Consider the following 26991-nt stretch of genomic DNA (forward strand, 5'->3'; position numbering starts at 1 on the left):
CCTAACATGAGAAAATGCTAATCCAACCCAAGCCAAAATCGGGTTGAACCCGACCCAAGTTGCACCCACTTGTAGGCGTGCAGCTTAATCGGATACGCACCCAGCGCATGTTAAAATAGACCCTTTAAAAACCCCGGGACTCCACAGGGCGCCAAAAAGCCATGTCTCCCACGCGTCCTATATAAACCCTAATTTAAAGCTCTCTCTTATTCCAACCCGAGCTCCTACCCAAAGCGGGAAACCCTGTTTCTTCCATTCTGCCCCGTTGGAAACCCTCATAAACCGGGAAGTTAGGGTTTAGTTTGGGTTTTTCTTCCTTCAGTTCTATTTTGTTGATCTTGTTCGAGCTTTATTAAAGCTTTTCTTCTCTTGCATTAGGGCTTTAGATGGCCATTCCTGTTGATCAAGATCAGCAATGGCTGCTCAACTGCTTGACCGCAACACTCGACACCAATCACGAGATCCGATCCTTCGCAGAAACATCGCTTCATCAGGCATCTTTGCAGCCAGGTTTTGTAAATTGTTTTTTTTTTTTTTTTTTGCCTCTTTAGGTTTCTTTTCTTGGATTGCGGTTCTGTTTTTCTTGATCATTTTCTTGTCCGATTAGGTTGAAATTTCTCAATTCTCATTAATCATATGCGTTATGGATCGGTTTCGTGACTTAGTATTACTTTGCGTCCTATCTTATTCATTTTTTCAATGCTTGACGCTTCTCATTTGAGAACATCGACGGATATAATTTCAAAGAAATGCTTTCTGGTCATATACTCATTATCTTCTGTTATGATGTCTGTTAAATAGTTGTATGTACTAATGCCAACATGGTGTGTTTTTTTTTCTGAAGGTTTTGGAGTTGCATTATCGAAGGTCACAGTTAACAAGGAGCTTCCATTTGGGTTGCGCCAGATATCCTGAATGATTACATTTATCTATTTTCGAAGAACAATTACCTGAACTCACATATTACTCTGTTATTGACTAATTGGTATATGCTGTGGAAATCTTGTGTGCGCGTGTGTGTGTGTGTGTGTGGGCGTGCTAGGTTTTAAATTTCGGTTTCGGCATCGGTTTCGGTAGAAATTTCAGCTGAAATCTTGTAAAATTAAGTGAAAATCTTGTAAAATCCTAAAATTCAGTGGAAATCCATAAAATTTTGGTGGAAATCTTGAAAAAAAGGCAAGAAACGAAATTTCGGTTTAGCAGGCCGAAATTTTGCCGAATCTGGTAAAAAACGATTCCACGTGAATTTCGTATCAGTTTTTTTTTGTTTTTGTTTGAGACGGTAAAGAATTTCGTATCAGCTGAAATTTAAAATCTTGTGTGCGTGTATTTGTGTGAGGTAGGTAGGTAAGCTAGGGTTGCAAAAGTATGATGGCTTGTGAGACTTAACATTTTTTTACCTTGCAGCTGTCATACTAAAGCAGTTTGTTAAACAACATTGGCAGGAAGATGAAGAGAATTTTATACATCCTGTTGTGTCAACCACGGAAAAGGTCCATTCTATATTCTTTAGTCCTTATACATCTGCACCTGAATTTTGAGTAGTGATCTGCATGGGTGACACTGTATTTGAAACATAATAGCACTCAACTGTTGAACTTTGTTCAACCGTCTTGTACTATCCAAGGGTATTAATTATTTTTGATGAAAGATAACAAGATTTATTAAAACAGCATAAAAAGATTTAAAAGAGAGATCACTGTGCAGAAGATGCCCAGTATACACATGTTGTCTTGATCATAGTTTTAATACTCTCCCGCCTCATCGTGGACTCCCCGAGTCAACTCCTTTTCACCTTCGTCACGCTCCGCATTTTGCCCTACAGAGCCAATAAAAACTCCTTTGTCTTTACCAAATTATGGCCATGTCAACCGAGTACTCAGCTGGGTCAACTGAGTACTCGACCGCATCGTGCTGAGTCGACTAGGATTTTCTTTGGGGGCGTTCCGCCGCATCCGCGTTTTGAAGCACTGGTCTCTTGATGCTTCCTAACTTAGCCAACTTATCGGCAAGGTTGCACTCCTCGAAATTATGCCAAAAAAGATCTCCCATTCCCCACATAACTCTGATGTTCCATCAATAAATCTGGCCAGCCTCTGTGGTGCCAAATTATCCCCCTTGGGCCCGTGATGTCATGCTTAATGAATCTCCATCCACCTCTAATCTACCCTCATCTGATTGAAAAATAGTGAATAAAAGTGGACGCTTGTACCTCAGACTTCAATTTTTGTTTGTTCGAATGCCATGATTTTTTGAATTTTATTTTAAATGTCATCCTTATGGTGTTTGCACTTATTCTTTCGAAGTTACAATGTTAGGCAGTTATACGTGACCTTCTGCTCCTGGCTTTGGATGATCCTCATGGAAAAATCTGCACAGCAGTTGGCATGGCTATTGCATCCATTGCACAATATGATTGGCCAGAGAATTGGCCCGACTTACTGCCATTACTCTTGAAGCTGATCGGTGACCAAACCAATATGTACGGAGGTGAAGTCATAGGCTCTTTAAATATATCTTACACATATTGTATTCATTCTGCTTATTTTGTCGAGCCTATCCTGTAATTTGTCTGCGTATAAAATAGCCATATCATTGTCCCATTTTTTGCAGTTCGTGGAGCTCTAAGATGCTTGGCTCTTATTTCTGGTGATTTGGACGATAAGTTGATGCCAACATTAGTGCCTGTTTTATTCCCGTGCCTATATAGAATAATATCATCTCCACATGTTAGTGTGTATGCTTTATTACCTTTGTTTTGCTTATTTTGTACAAGAAAATTTTGGCTGTTTGAATGGTATGACTGCTTAATTGTGTTAGTATCTCATCCCTTTGCTACTGGATTTCATTCCCCAGATATATGAAAAACCTTTGCGGACAAAAGCTCTTTCTATACTTTACTCCTGCACTTCCATGCTAGGTGTAATGAGTGGCATATATAAGGTATCATTGGGCCATAATTCTTGGGCCATAATTCTTCAATATGATTGGATTTCTGTACCTTTTGGAATGTGATTCGAGTTTTGTTGACTGACCTAGCTCTGTTGGTTCAGGCAGAAATCAACGGATTGATGATGCCAATGCTTAAATTGTGGATGGAACAGTTCTCAGTTGTTTTACAACCTTCCGTGAAGTCTGAAGATCCTGATGACTGGAGCATCAAGATGGAGGTAGGTTTCTCTCGTCTGGTTTGCAGAAATCTTTCATCGAAACACACAGAAGTTTTGGATATGAAGAATAGAATAATAGAAAATTTGGGCATACATTGTTTCAGATTCTGATTCTTCCATCCTCAGGTATTGAAGTGTTTGATCCAGTTTGTTGTGGTTTTTCCAAGCCTTACAGAAGCCGAGCTTTCTGGTAAATGTACCTCACTCATAAAAAATATGACGTGCATTTTTCTTAGTTTCTAGATGGGCTCATTGATGTTTCTGTGCTACTTCAAAAATGATCCTATTGATATCCTATATTTTTCCAGTCACCCTGGGACCTTTGTGGCAGACATTTGTATCTTGTCTAGAAGTATATCAGTTATCATCAATTCAGGGTATAGATGATCCGTATTCAGGAAGAGTTGATTCAGATGGTGCAGAAAGAAGCCTTGAGTCATTTGCTATACAGGTATACACAGCTACTGGCAATGGGGGTTAACGACAATGGTTCTATTCCATATCTATTACTATGTCATTGGTTATCCAGAATAAGAGTGGAACATGTTTTAAAAATCCCATGTTCATCTTTACTCTCTCTCTCTCTCTCTCTATATATATATATATATATATATATATATATATATATATATATATATATATCAATCATATGTATGCATATATTTATACATACACACGGTTTAGGCAGACCAAAACTTGACAACATGGGACTAAATCCTGTGACCTTCCCTTACTATTGTGAATCTGTGATGCTCTTTATGACTCAAACACTGAGGACATTTGCATTTATAGTTTCTGCCGAAACAGAAATAGAATAATGATCACAATTTTCAACTTAAATTCAAACCCAAAACAAAATCGAGCACATCATGTGACTAATCCAATTTAAAACAGACCCAAAAGAGGGAGAGGCATAACTACTCACGTAACTTTCATTTTTCATGATATTATGAGACCAGTCAAACTAACCCTTATGTGAACCAAATACTTCTCCTATTGTGACCTCAAAATCGTCTCAAACTAAGGATTTCTGTTCCTAGACACTTTCCAAGTTTAAAACATATCCAAAAGACTTTTAATATAATTCATATTCTAGCTACACTTAAAAATACAAAAATGAAACCTAAAATTAGTCCCTAAATCAAATTGAGACTTTCTAAAATTCATAAAAATCCAAATAAAGATCAGAAATAAGCCGTTATGCTGACATACTAGTTAGGTGTTGGGCTGGCAACATCATAATCGCAATAAGGGTCTTGTTCAACCCCTCTTCTTTCCATTTTCTTGGCTAAGACTCCCCTTCTTGGGTATTAGGTTGGGACAACATCAATTCCCCTCAATTGAAAAATAAATAAATTACTTTGACAAATTAGCAACTGGCTTAAAAAAAGACAAATTGTCTTCAAGTTATCTTTGAAATATTTCAGATGGTGGATCATCTGCGATATCACAAGATGTTAGTTATTGACCACTTTGCCCTGTGTATAGGGGCAAGCAAAACGGTGGATCACTTTTGTCTTCATTGTAGGTTGGCCAAGGAGGTATGGAGCCTCATTCTAAAGAGATCCGGGTTGGTGATTCTGCTGTTGGATGTCTTAGGAAGGCATAGTGGAAGGTTGCTGGAAAAATTGATATGCAAGGAAAGTTCAGATGTTGATGGAGTTCTGCGAGATATTGGAGGAAGTTTGTATACAGTCTTTTATATTTTTTCTTTTGGGATCATCATACTATGCAATTTCTAGAGGGACTGCTGGTCCCCATGTATATTTTATGGTATGAATACATGGTCACTTTTTAGAGAGAGAGAGAGAGAGAGAGAGAGAGAGAGAGAGAGAGAGAGAGAGAGAGATCCGGGTTGTCGTGGGTGTTCAAGGCTCAAATAATTGATCTTCTCGCTTCTTGGAGAGAGAGAGAGAGAGAGAGAGATCCGGGTTGTCGTTGGTGTTCAAGGCTCAAATAATTGATCTTCTCGCTTCTTGGTCTTTCGACCCCTGGAGTAGGGGGAGGATCTTGTGGAGAGTCGTGCTACTGGCCACGATTCGGGTTATTTGGAAGGAAAGAAATGATAGTCTTTAGATTGCCACGAGATGTGGAGAGTCGTGGTACTGGCCACGATTCAGGTTATTTGTATAGAAAATCCATCTCGCTTACGATTGCCTTGGTTAAAATCCTCTCCGTTTTCCAGTTCATCTCGAGTTCTGATCTTTGGAGCTGTTAGAGAAAGGTTTGTTTTCCAAGGGAGTCGAAGCAGATTCCATCTTCTTGTTGGTCTCCTCTTGAGTAAGCGTTCTTGAAGCTCAACTTTGATGACTCAATCCTAAGTAATCTGGGGCCAATCGATGTTGGAGGAATTCTTAGGGATGATCAGGGATTGACTGGGTGGACTTTTTCTTGCCCCATTAGGAAAAAAATGAGGTAATATTGAGAGCGGTCCTGCAAGTTATAAGACATACAAAGGAGGTGGATTTAACCAGCTTGATTGGAGAGGGAGATTTGCTTAATGTAATTAGATAGATAGATGGTAGCTAGCCCCACCCTTGGAGATTTGCCGATATGGTTGACAAGTCGACAAGATTCAGGAGCAAGTGGCAGAGTCCCAAATTTTGTTTGGGCACATCTATAGATTAGCGAAATGCGATGCAGATAGACTTTTCAGAGCGGGAGTTAGTAGAGCGGCCTTGAAGATCTTTGATTTTCTTCCCCCATGAGGACCGATGCGTTTTTCCTTTAGCTACTGTCTGTTTTATCTCTTGTTTTCCAGACCACCTCGGTTGTGGGGCTTTCCCCAACTATTTCATCTAATAAAAATTTTTAACATTAAAAAATATATTTTTGAAATATAGTTCCATCTAGCTATTGCGATAAAATTATTATAGGGGTGGTGCCCATTTACATTCATGGGTACCCCCTTGCGCTAAATATTAAATATGATGTAATGGGAGTGGAGCCCATTTACGTTAAATGGCCCCCCTGCATTAAATATTAAATATGATGGAGTGGGGCCCATTTACGTTAAATGGGTCCTCCTCCCTTTTTGCTTTAAATGAAGTTTTCCCTTTTTCCACGATATGAATAAAAGAAGGTCATGGGTTGTGCTTCTCACAACCTCACGACTCATTTCGTATTCTCCTCTATTTTCCTTTTCTCAATTCCTTTCTCTACTCTTTCTCCTCCTCCTTCCTCCTTTCTCATAGTTTGATCTCTCTAACCTATATCAACTTGCCAAAGGGATTAGATCTGCTGTGCACATCTCCGAGCAACGCGTGGAAATCAAATCTACCAGTACCACCATGTGAAGATTTTTTTCATTGCCGATTTTATCAATAAGGATCAAATCTAATCCAGGTTAATAGGATTTATTACTGGTTGGTAGGATCCGATTTTTCTCAATCTTGTTATATTTGGACTGTTTTAAAGGTGTATGAGATGCTTTAAGAGTAATCGATAAAAGATATCTGAAAATACAGATTTGCTGTTTATCGATTGACAGTTTGGAAGATAATCATTTGAGTTTTTTCCCTTTCAGATCATTATTTATAAGTTAATGTATGGGCCTATTTTTTATTAGCATCAGTGGATGTTGTCTGTCTGGAGATTATACAACCCTTTATTTCCCGTCTTAAAGCCATTTTTTGATACATTGGAGTACATAAATGGTGCCGAATATAGTGGTGAAATGTGCATAACATTTTGATGTATGCTGAACATAAATTTTTTGGTTCTATGGGATTGATTCATGTACAACAGTCCCTGTTTACCTCTCGTTAGCCATTGTCGGGCTTGTTCATGGTGTGTACCGGTCCCTTGTTGTATTAAAGAGGCGATATGATCTATTTTTCCTTTGGAACTTCTCCAAATTCCAGCAAATCCTGAAAAATATTCCAGAAAAACAAGCCATCCTTTAAATCTTTTGAAAATACACTCCATACTGTAAATCTTTTGGAAACATTGTATTTTTTTTATCATCCAAATACCCTACTCCATCCTCTGCATTGTAGCATTTCCGTTGCCATATATCCCGCACTGTACGAAAGTAAGTTAGCATTGTGAGATATTTGGTTTGTTTGTTGCATTTAGGCTCATCCTCTTTCAAATCTGAACATTTTTTAGCCATTGCATTGTTGTGTAGGAAGTTTGTTTGTTTCTCTAACGAGTCTCATGGATTTGAGAAGGAATTTCAAAGCGCTATACTATATAAATCAAGTAATTAACTATGCTTTTCTTGTCGGAATTATCTTGTGGTCTGCAACACGATCACCCCAATTATGATCACTATTTGCTCCAATCTTATATTTTATCTACTTGAAATTGTGATGTAACATCTGAGTTCATCATTTTTAATTTCTAAAAATGTTCATTACATCCTGGAAGTCATTGATCCTCTATTGGTATCGTGGAGCCTTGGATATTGATTGAAAGATACCATTGACAAACTCTAGTAATTTCATATTTTTGTTGGTTTTAATGCTTAATTTTTCTGGCATTCAGATAAGAAATTTCTCACATATTATCTCTAATGTACAGTTATTTGAGTTTTTATTGACAATCGTGGGCAACCCCAGATTGGTAAAGGTAAGGCTACCTGCATTGTCGCTACCTGCATTGTCTCTCTTTCTTTTCATAACTTTATGAAGAGTTCTGTTATTTATGTTTGTAAATTAATTTCATGTTTTAAAATATGGTTGTTCTAGGTCATCGGCGGGAACTTTAAAGAGCTGGTGTATTATACTATTGCTTTTCTGCAGATGACAGAGGAACAGGTACGCTAAATAGTTCTTTATTCTTGTTTGATGAGTAGTTGCACAATGTGCAGTTTGTGATTTATAGGATCTTTTTTTTTAATGATAGATTTATAGGATTTATCTTACCTAATCGATAGTTATGATTAGGTAGGAATGCTAATCTTGGATCAAGTTTTTGGTCAAAGAACGTATATTTGGTTGTTTATAAATTCGACCCTTCTTTACCATATATGTGTAGATCATTTCTCATAATTCATCCAGTTGTAAACATGGCCGCATCTTCGATATGTATTTCATAATTTCATGGATTAGTTTTTATGTGCAAATATCTATGAGTATTCTTCATAAGTATTTAAATCTAATAGATCTTTTTTTCTTAAAAGTTCTGATTTTAATTTTACCTTTGTGATTTTCATATAGGTCCATACTTGGTCATTAGATGCTAACCAGTATGTTGCTGATGAGGATGATGCTACGTATAGTTGCAGGGTCTCAGGTTAGAAGCTTCTAGACCATATCACATGTTGGTGTTGCTTAGTTCATATAATACAGATCTGGGTATCTTTGTGACACAGGAATATGGTGGCCCATTTGGACATAATTCAGATATTTTCCTGCAGTAATTGGCCATTTCTTGGGAATATTAATGCTTGAACCTTATTTCCTGTTAGTTGATCTTTTTTCTTTATCATTACGTAGTTGGCCTAAAGTAGTCATATCAAGGGCATGCTAATGTCTTCGATAGAATCGTTCCTTCCCCTTGCTTTTAGTTTTGTTTCATGATAAGGTTATTTTTTTTCTTCGCTATATACGTCTATTTTACATTTCTTAGGTGGTCTTTGGATCTTGGGAAAATTTTATGGAATTTTTTTTACACAGTATTATTTCATGGAAAATAATTCCAGGCTCTAGTAGGTTTTCAACTTTCCTTGAATTTTTTCGAATTTGGAAAAAAATTCCATGGAAAATAAGTTTATCAAATGCTGGAAAATTAATTTTCCATGGAAAAAATTCCATACATTCAAACAGCCTCTTAGTTTCTATTAGTGATCTTTTTATTTCTTGATATGAGAAAATTCATCTCATTGTTGGCAACTTATGTAATTTTTTGGTCTAGTCTTCAAGGCATCTGCATGTTGGAATTCAAAGCAAGCCCTTTCTAGACATTTCATGACTCTTAGTTTACTAGCCTTTGGTTCATCTTTCTCAAACTACAATTTCTAATTAATTGCATAGGTTCTAGCTTCCATGCTTGCCGTATGGTTTGATGCTTTGTTGCATTAGTGCTTCAAACACTCTTGTATCGTGTCAGAGACTCAGACATGTATTGGTTTTGGTAGCTGGTTCTACAAATTTTTTTATTGCACATGTTTCCTAGGACTTAATAAGCTGTGAGATCTCGTGTGACGATTTGGATCTCATGTTGAATTCACTCTCGACATTTCATGCTTTTGGAGCTTGCTTTGGATGGCTGTATAATCTTTTTTTAACTCTTATGTCATCTATAAATGGAATTACCTTCAGGGATTTTGTTACTAGAAGAGGTGGTTACTGCTTATGGTGCTGAAGGAGTTGATGCAATAATAGAAGCTGCTCAAAAGCGATTTAATGAATCTTGTCAAGCGAAAATTGCTGGCTCCACAGATTGGTGGAGAGTGAGTATACTAGATTAAATTTTTTTTCCCCAAATGATCTAATTTGATTTCTCTGTTCTGCTGAGTTCGAGGTTCCCTTAGTTTGATTGTTGCTAGTACACTATAAGTCTGTTTTGTATTGTTTCTAAACAGACATTCCAATTTAAAAAAAAAGGTTTCCAAAGCACTACAATCATACAGTTTACTCCAATGCTAGAGTAGCGAGCTGGATAAATGATTACCTTGCCTTTGGCAATGCTTTGGTAGAGGTTCATAGGTTATTAGCCTGTTAATCTTCATGGTAATGTTGATTAGGACGCAAAGAAGAGAGAGAAATTGAAAATATATTGGTTAATCCCATTGAATAACCCAATTAGGTTATATTTATGTATTTGAGGTAAATAATTTTAATTCTCCTAAACATAAATCTAACATTGGTTAATCTAGCTCTAGCATTGATTTTTTAGTACAATGAAATCTAGTATTGATTATTAAGTACAATGAATACTTTTTTTCCTAATCTAGTAATAAGCTACAGCATGTACAACACCACCTTAACAGTCACTAGAATGAGATAAAGTGATAGTTTGTTTATCAAAAATCTACATGAACTGAAATAGGCCATTGATTTGGTTCTTCCAAAGATCTCCCCAAAGCATGTTTGGTTGTCATTTAGACCTTTGACCACTAGACAACTTCTAGACATCATTATTGCTTTTTATCCTAGGTGGCGCCTACGTGGCGGAGATGTTCCTCCCATAATCTTCTCCCCAAATTTCACCATTTTGGTGGAATTTGGGATCGCAAGAAGTTCTTGTCTTATTCTCTGTTCTCCCTTTCCTTCTCTTTCCTTTCTCTCTCTTCCACCCTTCATTTTGGTAATGTTACCTTACATCTTCCGCTAATCTTCTCGCGGATTGCTGCATAACCAAACACCACCGTACCAATCTTCGCATTTCTTCTCCCAATCTTCAATGCTTGTCTTCTCCCCTTTGACTACTTCTACTAATCTCCCACCCAACTTCAAGCAACCAAACAGAGCAATGGGTAAACCCATCTTACTTTGCCGCTGTTATCTCACTTATGTTGTCTTATTTAAGCTACTTTGTTTCAATTGCAAAATTTTCATTGTTGCAGTTGCGGGAAGCAGTCATTTTTGCATTGTTTTCTCTCTCCGAATCATTGTCTGACGGACTGGTATGATTTCTTTCTTTTTTATTGATAATTTTTCATTTCTATCATGATGTAAATTTTTATTCCTTGTTATTAAATTTCACTGAAGCCTGTATTAGTTTTCTATGACATGGGATTTCTCTGTGAGTCCAATAATGCATTTTTTTTCATTGGTAATTTGGATGGGTATTAATGTAAATTAGTTACATTTTACAGTTTCCAGAATCCAGCAAAGTCATTCTAGGAAGCTTTCTAGAGCAAATGCTCATTGAAATTGCAGGGACAGGTGGCATTTGTATTTCCTGCAGGTTTTCAGATAATTTTTTTTTCTCAGATAAATTGTTGATCCCCAGATTAACTGTCTGGTACCATTATAATGTGCAGGGGTGCATGAATATCCCTTTCTTCATGCCCGGGCATTTTCGGCAGTTTCCAAGCTTTCATCTGTGGTAGCTAGCATCTTTTCCTGTTCTTCTTTCATATCTTGACATCATTTTGTGCGCTGTATAACTAAGATTCATGGCATCTCTGCAGATCCGTCAGGAAGTTCTTGAGCAGTTTCTCTGTGCTTCTATTAAGGCAATTGCCGTAAATGTGTAAGCACTGCCTCTCCCTATGAAGACATTTGGTATCAAGGCCCTGTTCGTTTGAGATTGTTGCAGCCTATTATAGCAGCCAATTGTGATTATTTGAATCAAAATTACATTAATTTTGAGTCCAATAATCACAATTGGCTGCCACAATCCCAAAAGAACAGGGCCTAAGCAACAAGAAAGTGATTGGTGTGAATGGATTGTCATGTCAACAGGCCCCCGCCAGTAAAAGTAGGTGCCTGTCGGGTCATATCCCATCTCTTACCAGAATCAAACCAAAGTATTCTTCAGTCTCAGATATTGAGCTTGCTTTCGTCACTAACAGATCTTCTGAAGCAGGTAATGTATCTCTTTCTTAAAACTTTCCTTACCTAATTAGATTTAAGTAAAATTTAACGGGTGCAATAATTGTGCTTCACAGGCTTCCGATGAAACGCTACATCTGGTACTGGAAGCATTGCAAGCAGCAGTTAAGGCAGGTTCGTTTCAGGATAGTAGTTTTGAGCAAGATTTAAAATTTTGGTTTTGGTTTCGGACATAGCCGAAACCGAAATTTCGGCCGAAATTCGGTAAAAAAAGAAGAAGCAAATTTCATTATTGTGCCGAAATTTTGTTAATTTCGGCCGAAATTTTTTTAAAATTACTTCTTCCCGAAATTTCAGATTTAGGTGGTTTCGGTGTCGGTCCCAACTGAAATCCGAAATTTCGAAATTTCAGTATTTCGGCCGAAATTTAAAACCTTGGTTTTGATCGATTCTAGATCATGATTGTTGAAATAAGCTACTGAGTTCTTCTATGTTTTTTTTCCTATGTTTCTAATAAAAATATATCTTCTGATACACTGCTTGCTGAATCTTAGGTCAAGAAGTATCAGCATCTGTAGAGCAAATTATCTCCCCCATTATTCTTAACATGTGGGTAGAGCATGTTTCGGATCCATTCATCTGTGTTGATATTGTTGAGGTTTTGGAGGTAAGGATTTAGGGTGCATATGCAAATGGTATGTGATTGCGTTCTTGTATTTTCCATATGGGCATTGTACATACAAATATCCCTTACTACCTGTGCAGATTCATACATTCACAATCTATGCGTGTTGTTTACATACATAATGTATTTGTTGAAGTATGTGCACTTTTGTGTACAGTGTACATATTAGTTTTTCATATGTTATGAAATGCCATCTTAATAACTGTATGGCACTGAGTGATTTTAACTTGCCTTCCTCTAATCTATATTTCAAACAATCACCATGTTTACTTACAATGGGGGCAACATAGTATGAGTAGGGATTGGGCCTCTAGCTCAATGGTCAAGGCTTCGTTCTTCAACATGGCGGTCGGAGGTTCAATCCCAGGTTTCCCAGCTTATTTACTCATAAAAAACATAGTATGAGTAAATAATAGAGATTAATGAATAATGTTCCCTTTATAATAGTACACACATATACTAATACAAGGTTAAGTGTTCCGGTCACATTTTACAGTGCCATGACATCTGATATGCATGGAAAAAAGAGGCTAAGGGCCGTTGATCCTTTGGGGCCCTCTCCTTTGAATTCGAATTTCAAAATTCATTGCTCAGTTGAAGTGTCAGGAAATCTACAGGGTGAATTTCCTTCCCCCCCTCTGTTTCATTCTGTGCTTGAAGGATGTGCTTTGGGATCATTAAAAAAAAACAATCTGGACAAGAATGCCCTTTAACCACTATATCGGGTCCCACTAAAGAAGGTTTCAGGTTGAAGGGTCTTCATCCTAAACAATCACCTAGGCGTGCTAGGCGTACTAGTTTTGCACATATATTGATCCGGAAGGGTAGGGTTGCGAAGCCAAGGAAAGCTTTGGGAGTCACTAAACCTGGGACTTCTGGGCTATCTTTTACCTGGGCATCTTTAGGGTTAAACTCCAGATCTCGAAAGCTGAAACCTGGCTTTGCATGGAAGCAAAGATCCGAAGTGGAAGTGTCCGGCCGTCATGGGGGGTACCCTTGTGGAAAATTATCTATAAAAAAATCGGATGCTTCCAAGAAGCTTACTTCAGGGCTGAAGAACATAAAGAAAAATATTGCCACGACCCTTGTGAGCTATGGGTGGGCCTCCCAGCTACCCAAGGCATGTGCCGCTTGCGGATGAAGGTTATCTGGGGTCTCCCTAGCCCCTGGCTTGGGAGTTTTTTATGGTGCTTGGGATTGGGGATTGCATCGAGGAAGGTTACATTTAATATTTTTTTACTCTGATATTGGTACTATTGAGATGGTGCTACACGGAGGAATGATCACCTTTATTTAAAGAAAGGAAGAATTGAGTTTTCCGTTTTGGGATAAGCACTTGAGGCATTTTAAAATATTTTGATTAAAGTATTCAATTTTTGATGACTTTAATATCATGGGAAGTCGAAAAGGTCTCCTCGAGTTGGGTTGGATGGCAATGAGTAATACGACGCCATTAATGCCCATTTATGGCAGGATGAGATTTTTCGCCACAATGAGTGTGAGTATGGACACCTGGTCCTTGGTCAGTGGTCAGTTTGAGGCGGTGAATAAAAAAAGTAGGAATAGCCACCTTTCTCGTCTCGTCGCTTCCCTTGCAAATAGTAAGAGTAGATGAAAAGAAAACATACAAGAATACCAGATGGAAAATTTTAATGATACTTCCTTAGCCCGGTCCTCTTCCTCAAGTACTATGGTGTTGAGTCGGAAGAGGAAACGGACTGTGGACTTAATCGAGATGGAGGAAACTTTGAGCAGGATAAAGGTGATGGTCTACAATGAAGAGTTGGCTTCCAAATTATCGCCAACGCCTAGAGAAGTCATTAGGGACTTCTTGAAGAGACAATTGAAGCTCTTTAAAAAGGCGGCTAACAAGAGGCCGGAAGTATTTTTTAGTGTAACTGGGTCGCGCAATATTAAAGAAACTCACTCACCTATGCATAAACACCCCATCTTTACCAAGGTTTTGGTGGCTGAAAAGAATTTGAAGCTTCTACGATGGGAAAGAGATAAGGAGTCGGGATTCAGAAGTTGGAGGCTATGATCAAACGCTGAGGAACTCTCGGCTATTAGTGTCGACGAGGAGGTCTTTGCGTATGAGATTGAACGACTTCTGTCGGGCTTACAAAAATGCTCATCTTAAGGGGAACTTATTCAAGATTTTTAAGAGAAGGTTGTATAGGTTTTGACAAGTATATACTAAGGTTTTGAAAGTTTTTTTTTTTTTTTTTTTTTTTTCCAGGGTTCTTGGAATGGAGGTATTTTGTTTTTTGGATGATGATAGCTTTAGAATGATCTAACTTGATGGAAGGGATGATGCTGAAGTGACTCAAGGAATTTTTGGTTTTTCTTAAGGCTGAGTGGTGATCCCCTGGATCCCATACGTTGTAAATCAGAAAGTGACTTATGGTCCCTAACCTCTGTAATTCTCATATGATTTATAATATATGTCATTTTTCAACAAAAAAAAAATGCCAATTTACCTACGTTTCAAGCATCAGGCATTCTCATTTCCAGTTAATCTATGTTTATTCTTGATTATCAATCTACTTTAGACGTTTTTTTTCTGATCTAAATTAGGACTTTATTATTTATTTATTTTTTTGCATGATAGCCAAATTTTATGGCAAAAAGATTGATATGGTCAAATACAAGAGATACAGAATACATAATAGATAAAAGATAATCTCTATAATGGCAAAAAGAAATCAGGGCGGAAGGACTCGAACAAAACCAAGGCTTCTTTAGAAACCCCTTCCCTAGCTAGACTATCCGCCACCTTGTTGGCAGACCGACGAACATGCTGACACACAACAGAAGAGGAAGCCACCCAATCGTGCATTTGTCGAATAACCTATCAAATTGCCAAGGGTGCTTTTGAGAACCTTTGAGCTACTGAATGAGATTCATGGAGTCTCCTTCTACAACCACATTATCTAGACGATCTCTCTCCAATAACATTAATCATTGGTGGACAGCCCGCACCTCAGCTTCCGTAGCATTCGCCTCCCCTATGGGACCCACAAAGGCCCACGTCACCTCCCAAGATCGTTTCTAAGGACTCTGCCGATCCCAGCCGGACCAGGATTCCTCATGCTAGATCCATTGGAATTAAGCTTTAAATAACCGGCTCAGGGGGGACCCACTCTTGGACAATTTTTTGCTTATCGTCCACACTACGACACACTTCTCTCCAACCTTCCCAAAGGTCTTAGGCGGATACAAAATTGAAACATTGGAGAGATTTCGCCCATTAAATTGTCAAGACTACTACTTTGATAAAGAGAAAAGTAGGGCTTTTTGAAGTCCCTTTAAAAACTCTGCCATTCCTCTCTTTCCAAATCACCCAAATAGTAGCCAAGAATGACACATTCCATAGGATTTTTCCTTTTTTCCTCCAAGGTACTAAAGACCAACCTTAAAGACTAATCCTATAGACCAACCCTGAATTATACTTTATTCTGAATTTTCTATTCATATCTGCCTGAAAGCTCATGAGGTACCTCTCGAAAGAAAAAAAGGAGAAGGTCATTGATGGTATTATATTTGCTAGATTACAGTCCTTCCAGTTGCATACTGACTTGATTTATAAGTGTATACAAACGAGCCTTTTAAATGTTTATCCTCATTTGTGATTGTTTTCTTGGGCATTTTATTATCAGCTGACTACCAAACTGATGTACAATTTTGGTTGTCTTAAATTGATAAAATGTGTTGAATGTTCTACTGAAGTTTTTAGAATCGAAATAAGCTGCAAATCTACCATGTTTGATCAGCATGAGAAGCAATTACTATGCCAAATGAAAGGGTGAACTGGAAGCAATTCAATAGAAAATCACTCGAATTTTCAATAGTCCTTTTTATTTCTCATCAAAGAGTTTTTATGTGGTGCCTGACCATCAATTTCCGTGTGGGCGTTACCACTCGATATTTGATAAAAAACAGCTCACTTTTTAAGAGGCTGCTGTTTTTAATGTTTTGGACCTATTTGAAGCACTGAAGTACATCATAAGCAGTCTGCAAATTTTCACCCAGTACTTGTGATCCGAAGGGCTAGTGCCTGAATCAACTGTACGGATCATCTGTCTAACAATGTTGTTCCTTCCTATCTTTTCAGGCAATAAAATATGCTCCTGGATGTATGCGGCCTCTCATTTCTCGCATTTTACCTTATATTGGACCTATACTTGAAAAAGTAAGCCATCCTGAATAAAGTTACATTGTTACAAATCTTGGCAATTATATTCTATGGGTTACATCTTGTTGGCATGTATCAGCCCCAGCAGCAGCCTACTGGATTAGCTGCCGCATCATTGGATCTCTTGACTATGCTATTGAAGGTATGCTCTCTAGCTGGGGGTCTGTAATGATATTTTTCTTTTTGAAGGTTTTACTTTCTAAGTTTCAATTGAATTACATCAGCATTCATTCACATGACATTATAACACTGTCACCAGTTGGGGGTTATACTAATGCCATTTCTTGTGCACTATATTGCAGAATGCTCCTATTGATATTGTGAAAATAATGTATGACGTTTGCTTCAATCATGCTGTCCAGATAATCCTCCAAAGTGATGATCATAGTGAGATGCAGGTTGGCTTCTTATAATATAACTACATATTTTTATTTTTATCTTTTTTGTTTTATTTTTTGCTATTTTTTACTTTGTTATATACTCTGTGCTTCTGCCAGAATGCAACAGAATGTTTGGCAGCATTTGTGTTGGCAGGAAAACAAGAGTTGCTTGATTGGGGTGGTGATCCAGGGTTTACAATGAAAAGTCTTCTCAGTGCAGCTTCAAGGTAGGTTTTAGTAACTTGCTAATCTTGTATCCTAATATGCGATTTTTTTCATATGCTTAAAAACCATTGTAGTCTATGTAATGCAATAGAGATGCGGTGTGATTGCTTCTCTTTCTTCCCCACCTACCGTTTGTGCCTGATGTAGCATTTTCCTTGCCAATTGCTGCATGAACATGTATGGAGGGTAGGTCTAACGGGTTTTTAAAAACTTGTACTTAGACAAGAACTCACCAAGGTAAAACCGAGTAGACTCGGGCATGTCAATGTGCTTTTAAGCAGTGGGAAGGTTTAAAATTTCGGTTTCGGTGTTGGCTGCCGAAACCGAAATTTTGGCCGAAATCATGTAAAATTTGGGGAAATAATTTTGGTATTTTACCAGATTTCGGTAGAAATTTAGGTAATTTTGGCAATTTCGGTGGAAATTTGCCGAAATTTTGGCAAAATAATGTAACAGTTTGATTTTAGGTAAAATTTCGGCGAAATCTTGTAAATTTTCTTCTTGCTTAAGGTCTCATCATAATTATGGGAATAAAACCATGGATTTCATTGTCATCTCCTGGAAACTCATTTTGTCCCCTCTGTTCTTATTCAACTTGTAAGAGACGAGGGATTTTCACCAGTATAGTATGCCCATTGAAGTGAACGGCTACTTCAGCACCCTTTCCTCTCCAATTTTTCCCAATTTTGATCTGATTGGTTGCCATTCTCTCATTTATTTGAACTTTTGGCATAGTACTTTCAACAAGAGAACTTTCTTGTCTCGTTTCTTGTACTTATCCTTTGACCACCTACGGAGATGCAGTCTGATCGTATTTTTCTGTGTGCGATTATTATTGATTTTTTTCAGTGTCTTGTTATCTTTGTATACGTACTGTTATGTCATATATGAAAGTGGTCTTAAATGTCTTATGTTGGCTGTAATAGAACTTCCTGAATTTTTTCTAGACCTGATTTCACATTTATATGCTGGCTCTGCATATACCTGGTGGTTTTAGGTGCTAAATCTCGAGCAATCTACCTGCAGGCTTCTGGACCCTAATATGGAGAGCTCAGGATCACTTTTTGTTGGCACCTACATTCTGCAGCTTATTTTACATTTACCTTCACAAATGGCACATCACATTCGAGATCTCGTTGCTGCTCTTGTTAAGCGTATGCAGTCTTGTCAAATGCCAGAGTTGAAAAGTTCACTGCTACTTATCCTTGCTCGACTGGTAATGTTTTATTTTTAACCGTTTTCAATTGTGGGAGGGTAACTCAAAGTTTCTCTGGGGCCAGCTTGCAAAATGTTCTAAAGATTTGTCACTATTCACAACTTTCATTCACTGATTTTTCTGAATTTTGGCTTTTATATACCACGTTGGAGTAATTCCTACCATTTCTTTGGATGTTGATTTACCAATATTTTCCAGTTTTTTTTGTCTATTTATGAACTTTTCTGTATGACTGCTTTGGTAGTGTTTACATTGATGTTGCAATATCTCCTTGATTGATAAAACTATAGTGCTGTAGAAGGCAAATGGAGGGCAGAATACACAAAATCGAATGATGCGAACATGTGTTCACTTACTATTTTTTATCCATTTTTGCTGCATGTGCCTGTTTGGGCGAGAGAGTAATTTAGTTTCATGTATTGTTACATATGCACAATACATGAAGAAGGTTATAGAGCTTGCGGGCGTGAAAATTTGTTGACAAAATTAATCAGGCATGATGCTAAAATCAGATAACTGAATTAATGGGTATAGCTTTTAAATTGATACTTAGAAGTTAATTATTAGAAGATTATGTGATTAGTCTTTCAGTTAATCAATTTATTTCATGGATATAGCTCTCACACAGTCACACTTGGAATTAATTCAACTATATTATTTTGACTATGGCATGCTTGTTGGGTTAGTGCTTTGAAATTGGGGATTGGGAAGCAAATGCATAGAGCTGGACATAAGCCATCATACTACTGAAAATAGGATACTAGTCGTCAGAGAATTTTTTTAATAGGATATTTATAAAGATGCTCTAAGAAAGATACCAGTTGTCCTAACCGAAAGTAAACACTTGAATTTAGAGTGATCATTCTTTGGATCTTTTGCTATTTGGCTTGGCGCACAAATGGCATGTTAGAAGTAGCACTGAGTGGGTAAACAAAATTTTATACTGGGCAACCGAAGTACCATGCTTAGTCCACTGATTGTGGGTCTTTAATTAGAGCAAACTCTGATAATTTGTGGCACTGGAACACAACTTACTCTATAGATTATAGGGATGCAGCTTATAAGTTGCTATAACTTTTAAAAAAGTCTTCGTAGGTGCAGTTTAGAGATTGGTAGATCTACAGGCTGAACCGTAGGATGGGCCATGCACTACTCTATGTAAATCTCATAACATGTCTATAGTTGTTATTCACAATTAATGGAGCTTTAATTTTTCTATTTTTATTGGTTGCTCTGCTATTATAATTTGGGTGATGATATTTTCACTCCCCCTGCTGTACTTGCACACCCCCCTTATAACGTGATTTGACATAAAGTTGCCCACTTTTCATGTCAAATCAGGTTATAAGGGGGGTTTGCACGTAATGCGGGGGGGGGGGGGGGGGGATATCATCTCCCTATAATTTTTGTACCAATATATCAGTATTTTCATTTGTTCTTTGTTCTTTGTTCTTGTTGCATCTAGGTTCATCTCAGTGCCCCGAATGTTGGACAATTTGTTGACTTGCTCATCACGGTGCCTGCTGAAGGGCATGAAAATTCGCTTTCTTATGTGATGTCAGAATGGGTCAAACACCAAGGTAAGGATTCAGTTTACAAATTTGAGTCGAATACTTCTTGCTGTTGTCGTATTACACCACAATATGGCAGTTTTTTACCTTGGCACATTTGCAGAAGTTTACTGGAGATAAATGCGCTCAACTTGATTATAAATTTTACTCTTAATTGTGATCTTTCATTGTTTAATTGCTTTGTGTGCTCATGTTTGTGTCCTGAAGTGTCAGAATCAGGTGGCCAATTGACAGGGGGAAGCAAATAATAATAAGGAAAAACAAAAAAATAGCAACATAGCTGTGTGCTATCACCGATGCCAGTTTCCATGCATCCACTTAATTTGACCCACCCAACGGAGTCTCAACACGTCTATTTGTATAGGCATTCCCACTCCTTTGTGCTCAGTCAAGCATGTGGCTTCTTATAGTTGTGTTGTCCTCACATGTTTGCAATCCTAATTACATTTCCTGATTTTTTTGGTTGTTTTGGCTGCTGTCAAACATATGACCATGGTTTTAAATTTCCACCGAAACTGACACGAAAAGATCGAAATGTTTCCATTTCCATCTCCACTGAAACGAAATCTCAATGGATTCCTTCAACTCCATTATTTCTATCAAAATTTCGATAAAAACTTGACCGAAATGGTCGAAATGACCGAAATTCGATTGAAATGGTCGAAATTTCAACCGAAAGTTTCAGGCAAAAACTTGTCGTTGCCATCATTGTCACCATCTTTTCTTTAACTCGTTGAATTTATAGATAAATTTCCATTTGGATGTTGGTGCCAATACCAATTGGAATGGTAGAAAAACATTTAAGATTTTTCATCTTTGTCAACATACTTTGTGGATCCATCCTAGTTGAACCAAAGGTGGGGCCCACTTTTCATGTTAATGTGAAGAGTCACTAGAATTTCATATTTCAAAACCTAGCATCATATAAATGATGAGTCTCTGACAAAAAGCATAGAAAGGGGAAATGTTTTTTTGTAAGTCATTCTACTTTACATTTCATTTCATTTTATTGATGAGAAGAATGATAGTTGGTAGGCTACATTATTGGACTGCACAACAAAGTAAGAATATCTTATGCATAGGATGTCAGATCGGCATGGGACCAATACCACCTCGTAATTCTTTATGGTATTGACATAGAGTTGGGGTCCTTGGAGGGATTACTAGCCGTTGTACTTTCTTATACGTAATCACATTGTACTTCTTTATTAACTTTTCTGTCCGAGACATGTGTGACAACGCATGGCACTACCTGTTGGATGTGATTGCGCCATTTTGAATGGCTTTCTTGCTTACCCGATGGTTTCTAAGTGTGTATTTGTACTTATTCAAGTGTTTCGAAGTTTCATCTCAAAATTTCATATTTTGCATATGTTTTCGTGATTTTACAAGATTTCCACTGAAATTTGCAACCTAAGCCAAAATGTTTTCATTTCCGTGCTGACCAAAACCAAAATTTAAAACCTTGCAATGACCCTTGGACACTACATGTCTATTGGTAATATGTGTACTGTGGGCTAGTCTTTGTTGCAAGCCTTCATCACCTCTAAAGCTTTTGTTATTTTCTGAGACCTTTTGTTATTTTCTGAGATATTTGAATTAGCTTGAATCCGTTGTCAGCGTTTCATTGGAACTGCATTCACTATAACTTGCACATTTGTTGTTGATTTTCTTTTACAACAGCGGTTGATTAAGAATAGTTAAGTAAACCTAATATACCAGTCCACACAACCCGCACACACCACTTTCCAAAGACAGAAAAAGAAAAGGTAGAATTCTGCTGTTGTTGATGGCTTTATCTGTTTATCCTTTTACCCTTTTGTATCATCAACTAGATTTTGGGTCATTAGTAATGTTATCTATGCTTTATCTTCTGTTTTGTTTCTTGTGTTAATGGGGATTGATTAGTTATTAAGGTGTGAGGTGTTCCAATAGCATGTCTCTTTCTTGACGTGTAGAGGAAAATTATTAATTTTGTTATTTATGGGAGTACTATCCTATTGTCATTTGAGTGCAGGGGAAATTCAGGGAGCTTACCAGATAAAAGTTACGACAACTGCTTTGGCTCTATTGCTCTCCACGCAACATGTAGAATTGGCAAAAATTCATGTGCAAGGACATATCATTAAGGTTCACCATTACTACTTCTCTTCAACTAGTGGAAATTCACAGAAATCCTTTGAACTTACCTTGTCTGCATATTCAGACCACTGCAGGTATAACCACTCGTTCAATAGCTAAACTAGTTCCTGATCAATGGACTGTGATGCCGCTTCCTGCAAAGGTATATTTTGAATAACGATATTTTTATGAACCAACAGACTCAAAAAACACTCTAATCTTATAGTTGCAGGATGTGCATTAGGATGGGAAAGAGAAATATCTGGAAACATTTCCATTCGGTTTCCCTAATTTTGGTGAAATCTCTTGGAAATGATGGGGAAATGCGTGAATTATAGGAGAAAGCTAGGAAACCAAAGGAATTGAAAGATGAAAAAATTGCGAACAGTGGGCATTGGAGGATGGAAATGTGGGTATGGAGGGAGGGAAGTCAGTACAGAAACTTGCCCTTCGCTTTTGTTTCCTAAGAAATACAAAAACTGTTTCCTGTGAAACGTACTCTGATGAGAAGAAATCACTGGAACTTACCTTCAGTGAAGTTCCCACTGAGGCCTTTATTAACTCTCTCAAAAATCTGCAGCCAAAATTTGCACCAAAATTTCCTGGACCTCCTGCTGTAATGACCCTATGTTTTGTGAGGGGTTGTATAATAGGGTTTTAATGTTTCATAGTAGGGCCTTGATTGCATCCTTGGAAGGAGACTTACGCGTGGAAACTCTTTTTGGTATGCTCTGCCCATTTCTGTTTCTTAAAAAACCCGTACCCGAACCTGTTTCCTGAAAATACTAATGAAACACATCCAAAATTTCAGCAAACCGTTTCCTACTTTCCAAAAACTCTTTCCCCTGTTTTCAAATAACCGTTTCTGTATTTAAAGAAACCAATTTTCTTTGACTTTTTTCTTTCTTCAACTTAATTTTGTAATCCTTTGAATTTTTTGCTTGTAAAAACTGATGAAGATAATATTATTTTATTGATTTAATTGTATAGTTATTTTGATTTGCTACTCGACAAATAGTTGAGAATAGTAGATTTGGTAGTGTTAATTTGACATTAAAAATTAGGAATAGTACTTTAGATTCTCCAGTTGATTGAGTACAAGGGACAATGGTAGTAGAAGATAATAATACGAGTACAAATTCCATTGTGCATGTATTTTATAATTTATGTGTATATTTTGAATGAAGTTATGCTCCTATTTAAAAAAAATGACTTAAACCTAATGCCATACCAGAAATTTAATTCGGGAGCTTGTAGCTGTTCCCAGTTTTGTTTGCTTGTGGGTGGGCTGTCATATAGTGCCTGTCCCTAGGGGATCTATTTGTTTTGATCTGAGAAAACACTCAATAGAGAAACTTTGTTAGGGTTGAATCTTATTATCATTCGGTCAAGCTCACACTGTGACTGTTGATGGCCCACATTCCATCGTCATCCAATCCTGTTTGATAATGATAAAATTTACCCATACTGGGGAATGTTCCAGTGTGGGATAGAGATAGTGAAGCCACTGTTGGGGCATCCAAACAGTGAACATATACAGGGGAGAGGAAGGCTTTAAATTTCCACCGAAACCGACACAAAAAGACCGAAATGTTTCCGTTTCCATTCACACCGAAACAACCGAAATTCATAAACTGAAATAGTAAGTATAGTATTTGTATATATAATTATATTTATACAAATTGCATGAAAAATGTGTTGCATGCATTATTTATAAATATTTATATGAATTACATATGAAATTTGGTAAGTACTAAATTGTCAGAGATGCCGACGGTGCATGTCATTAGGTGTTTGATGTTTTTAAACCATTATAGATGGTTGACTTGCATATATGATGGTTTCTAAGTGTGTTTGTGTGCTTATTCTATCATCTCCGGAAGTTTCATCATTAAATTCTATCATTTTCATATGTTTATTTTACAGGATTTCCACCAAAATTTCCAACTGAAACCGAAACGTTTCCATTTCCATGGTGACCGAAATCAAAACCGAAACCGAAATTTAAAACCTTGCTGGCAACTATACTGTTATCCAAAAGAAGGAAATCTTCTGGTCCACTCAGTTTTGGATTATAATCTTATGGCTAGTTGGCTAATGCTCAATATCTGAACATTTGTTGCAAAATTTAAAACGCTCCTTGACTCAATTTCTTAACATCTGTTCTTTTTGGGTTTTCGAGCTTGATTTAACTGAAGCATAAAAAATCCCTGAAACACCGTTTTGTACAAATATTTGGCCAGATCGATGACTTGAATTATATATATATATATATATATATATATATATATATATATATATATATATATATATATAGAGAGAGAGAGAGAGAGAGAGAGAGAGAGAGGAAATGGTTTCTACGCACATGTGTAGACAAGTTATCTACACACTAGCTTAAAATACAGTGGAGGGCATATTGTTTGGGTGATCCAAACCATTCATTTGATTGGCCCTCACATAGATAGGGCGTCCATAAAAAATCAGCTCCATAGGATCATCCCAACCCTACGATTTGTGGAGGTAAAATGGACGTGTATAAACCTTCACAAATCTGTCCATTATTTGCCTCCACGGTTCGAAGGGTTAGGATGATCCTATGGAACTGATTTTTTGTAGACACCCTATCTATGTGAGGCCCAATCAAATGAATGGTTTGGATCACCCAAACAATGTGGGCCTCCAAAGTATTTTAAGCTAGTGTGTAGAAACCGTTTTCTCATATATATATATGTGTGTGTGTGTGTGTGTGTGTGTGTGTGTTAGTGTGTGTTATATCATTAGTTTCTCTAAACCTTTCTTGTTGGTTTGGGTCTTACAGATCCTTGCATTAGTGGCGGACATGTTAATTGAAATCCAAGAGCAAGATTTGGATGACAATGATGAGGTAGTCCATATCATTGTACCTTTTTGTCTGCCTAACTTGAGATATTGGGATGAAAAATCAGTTTCCTTCACGCCAATTGATGGTGCAGGATAGCGACTGGGAAGAAGTTCATGACACTGATACCGACCCTCACAACAAAATTCTATATTCAATGGGTTCCTCAAATGCCAGACCTACAATTGAGCATCTAGATGCCATGGCAAATGCTTTGAATGAGGTCCCTAAAATGGACAATTTGTTTCATTTGTTTCATTGTGAAATGCCATTCTCCCTTTAGAACGACTAACACCATCACTTGCTTCTTGCTTTTGTTCTGTTTATCAATTTACAGAGTGAAGATGAGAATTATGGAGATGACTTCTTAAAAGGGAGTGATCCTATTAATGAGGTCTGCCCTAAACAATAAAATCAACTACTTACATTCCTATGTGAGATATAGTTTAGGTTTCCCCTCTAAACATTTTATATCCTATATTGCAGATTAATCTGGCGAAGTATCTTTTGGATTTCTTTGCAAAGTTTTCTAATGGCAACAGAGCAGTGTTTGATCATCTTTGCCATGTATACTCTTTTAACTCCTTTTTGTTTAGCCTGTCTATGTATTCTATCTTTCTGGTATTCTCATTTCATTGTCTCATGAATGGAATTTTTTGAAATTGCAGAGTTTGACACCGGCGCAACGTAACGCCATACAAACAGTTCTGAAGCAGTGAGCCTGTCACTATTATTTTTCTCTCTCCAAATCATTTTTTATGTGTAATTCAATTCTTTTCAAACCTGCCTTTGTGTGGTGTGTTAAAGGCTGTTGAGTTGTAAAGCGAAACCATTGTTTTTGTGCCCTTGCTGCCATCCGGTTCTTCCGCAAGTGTACTTTGTTCTCTGTATTATTTCTACAATTTTGTTTCCATAGTACCGGGCTAAGCGTACACTGCGGATTTATTTCTTTCCCCATAACGAGGGTCCTGTACACAAGGCACCCATGAGATTTACTGTTCATTTTATAGACCAGCCATGGAAATCTTAATAGACCAAACATGGTTTTAATCTACCTTCTCTAATACAGAAGCCCCTGTAAAATCATATTTTTTTGGATTATTTTTAGGGAAGTGTATTCTCTCCTTTTCTTCCCGGGCCACCATCCACCACTGTATTTATGTTTACTCTTTTCGCACAAGGCGGTGAACCTGGGAAGAAAAGAGGGGGTGCATATATCATTTTCCTTATTTTTAAATATCAGTATCAATCTAGTGTTGGAACAGATTATCTGGGATTTTGTGCTTGGAAATAGTCCCAAGGACTCCTATTTTCAATGGTAAAAAGTTCTATTAAAGTGTTTTTTAAAGAATGTGAATTGCACATTTTGGGTTTTTCTCCATCAAAATTTTATAGTCCAATTATATGTAGTGTAATGTTTAAAAGATGACTTAATGTTGATTATTGGCCTTAAAATCATGTTCAAATATTAGGAAACCATGTTATTTTTCCAACATAGTTGGTGAAATTTGAAGTACATTAAAGACTTTACATGCTAAGATCTTAGGAAGTATTAGTGGAATGAGACACCATGTTATTTTTTCAAAATAGTAGGTGAAATTTGATACGCATTATAGACTTTTACATACTAAGATCTTAGTAAGTATTAGTGGAATGAGACACCATGTTACTAGACGAATGCTTGAGTCATCCCCATACTTGGAGATTTGTGCATTGGGTTGATGAGATTGAGGACTGTGGGAATTTTTCAGTTTCTTTTAAACAGGTCAGAAGATTAGCTACAAGATCTTAGTAGGTATTTGAATAAGGCGAGGAACACAATAAAAAAAAAAGTGCAGAAAACCCTTTTTTGTTAATATCTTGTAGATTTTTAATTTTATGATGATATATTGATAATCATGATATTTATTACCTAATAATAGCCTTCTATCGCACTATAATTTTTATTTGGGAAGTGATATTTACGCCCCTTTCGATCACTAGGGACACCCGGCGTTAGTGTATCAATGGCAAAAAAGGGGCTAATGTACTTCGTGTTAGAAAAATCCAATGGCTTTGATTGCAAAGTACACTGGCAAATGGGTGTCCCTGGTGATAAAAGGG

The 26991-nt window shown here is 37.2% G+C and overlaps 1 protein-coding gene across 4 annotated transcripts; it reads left to right on the plus strand.

The window, feature by feature from the left end:
• Positions 1–146: 146 nt before the first annotated feature.
• On the plus strand, positions 147–25897 carry LOC143856084 (ARM repeat superfamily protein). 4 transcript variants are annotated; one of them, XM_077366136.1, is made up of 33 exons: positions 147–510; positions 845–906; positions 1401–1493; positions 2319–2490; positions 2614–2729; positions 2857–2943; positions 3054–3170; positions 3297–3360; positions 3479–3621; positions 7695–7742; positions 7862–7930; positions 8333–8408; positions 9437–9567; positions 10684–10743; positions 10936–11005; positions 11104–11168; positions 11254–11315; positions 11528–11651; positions 11734–11791; positions 12172–12284; positions 16417–16494; positions 16577–16639; positions 16800–16895; positions 16995–17104; positions 18129–18318; positions 19784–19898; positions 21907–22019; positions 22096–22173; positions 24829–24894; positions 24983–25111; positions 25226–25282; positions 25375–25455; positions 25557–25897. In XM_077366136.1, the coding sequence occupies exons 1-33, from the start codon at positions 387–389 to the stop codon at positions 25605–25607; spliced, it is 3081 nt and encodes a 1026-aa protein (XP_077222251.1). In that variant the 5' UTR covers positions 147–386; the 3' UTR covers positions 25608–25897. The 4 variants fall into 4 exon arrangements, with proteins under 4 accessions (XP_077222251.1, XP_077222247.1, XP_077222249.1 ...); XM_077366132.1 differs by having other exon boundaries at positions 149–510; positions 845–1493; positions 11104–11171; XM_077366134.1 differs by having other exon boundaries at positions 149–510; positions 845–1493; positions 2323–2490; positions 11104–11171.
• Positions 25898–26991: the final 1094 nt, after the last annotated feature.

The sequence above is a fragment of the Tasmannia lanceolata genome, unplaced genomic scaffold (genome assembly GCF_043159265.1).
Source record: "Tasmannia lanceolata isolate RefF3 unplaced genomic scaffold, GAP_Taslan_0.1 ptg000023l, whole genome shotgun sequence".
NCBI classification, from domain to species: domain Eukaryota; kingdom Viridiplantae; phylum Streptophyta; class Magnoliopsida; order Canellales; family Winteraceae; genus Tasmannia; species Tasmannia lanceolata.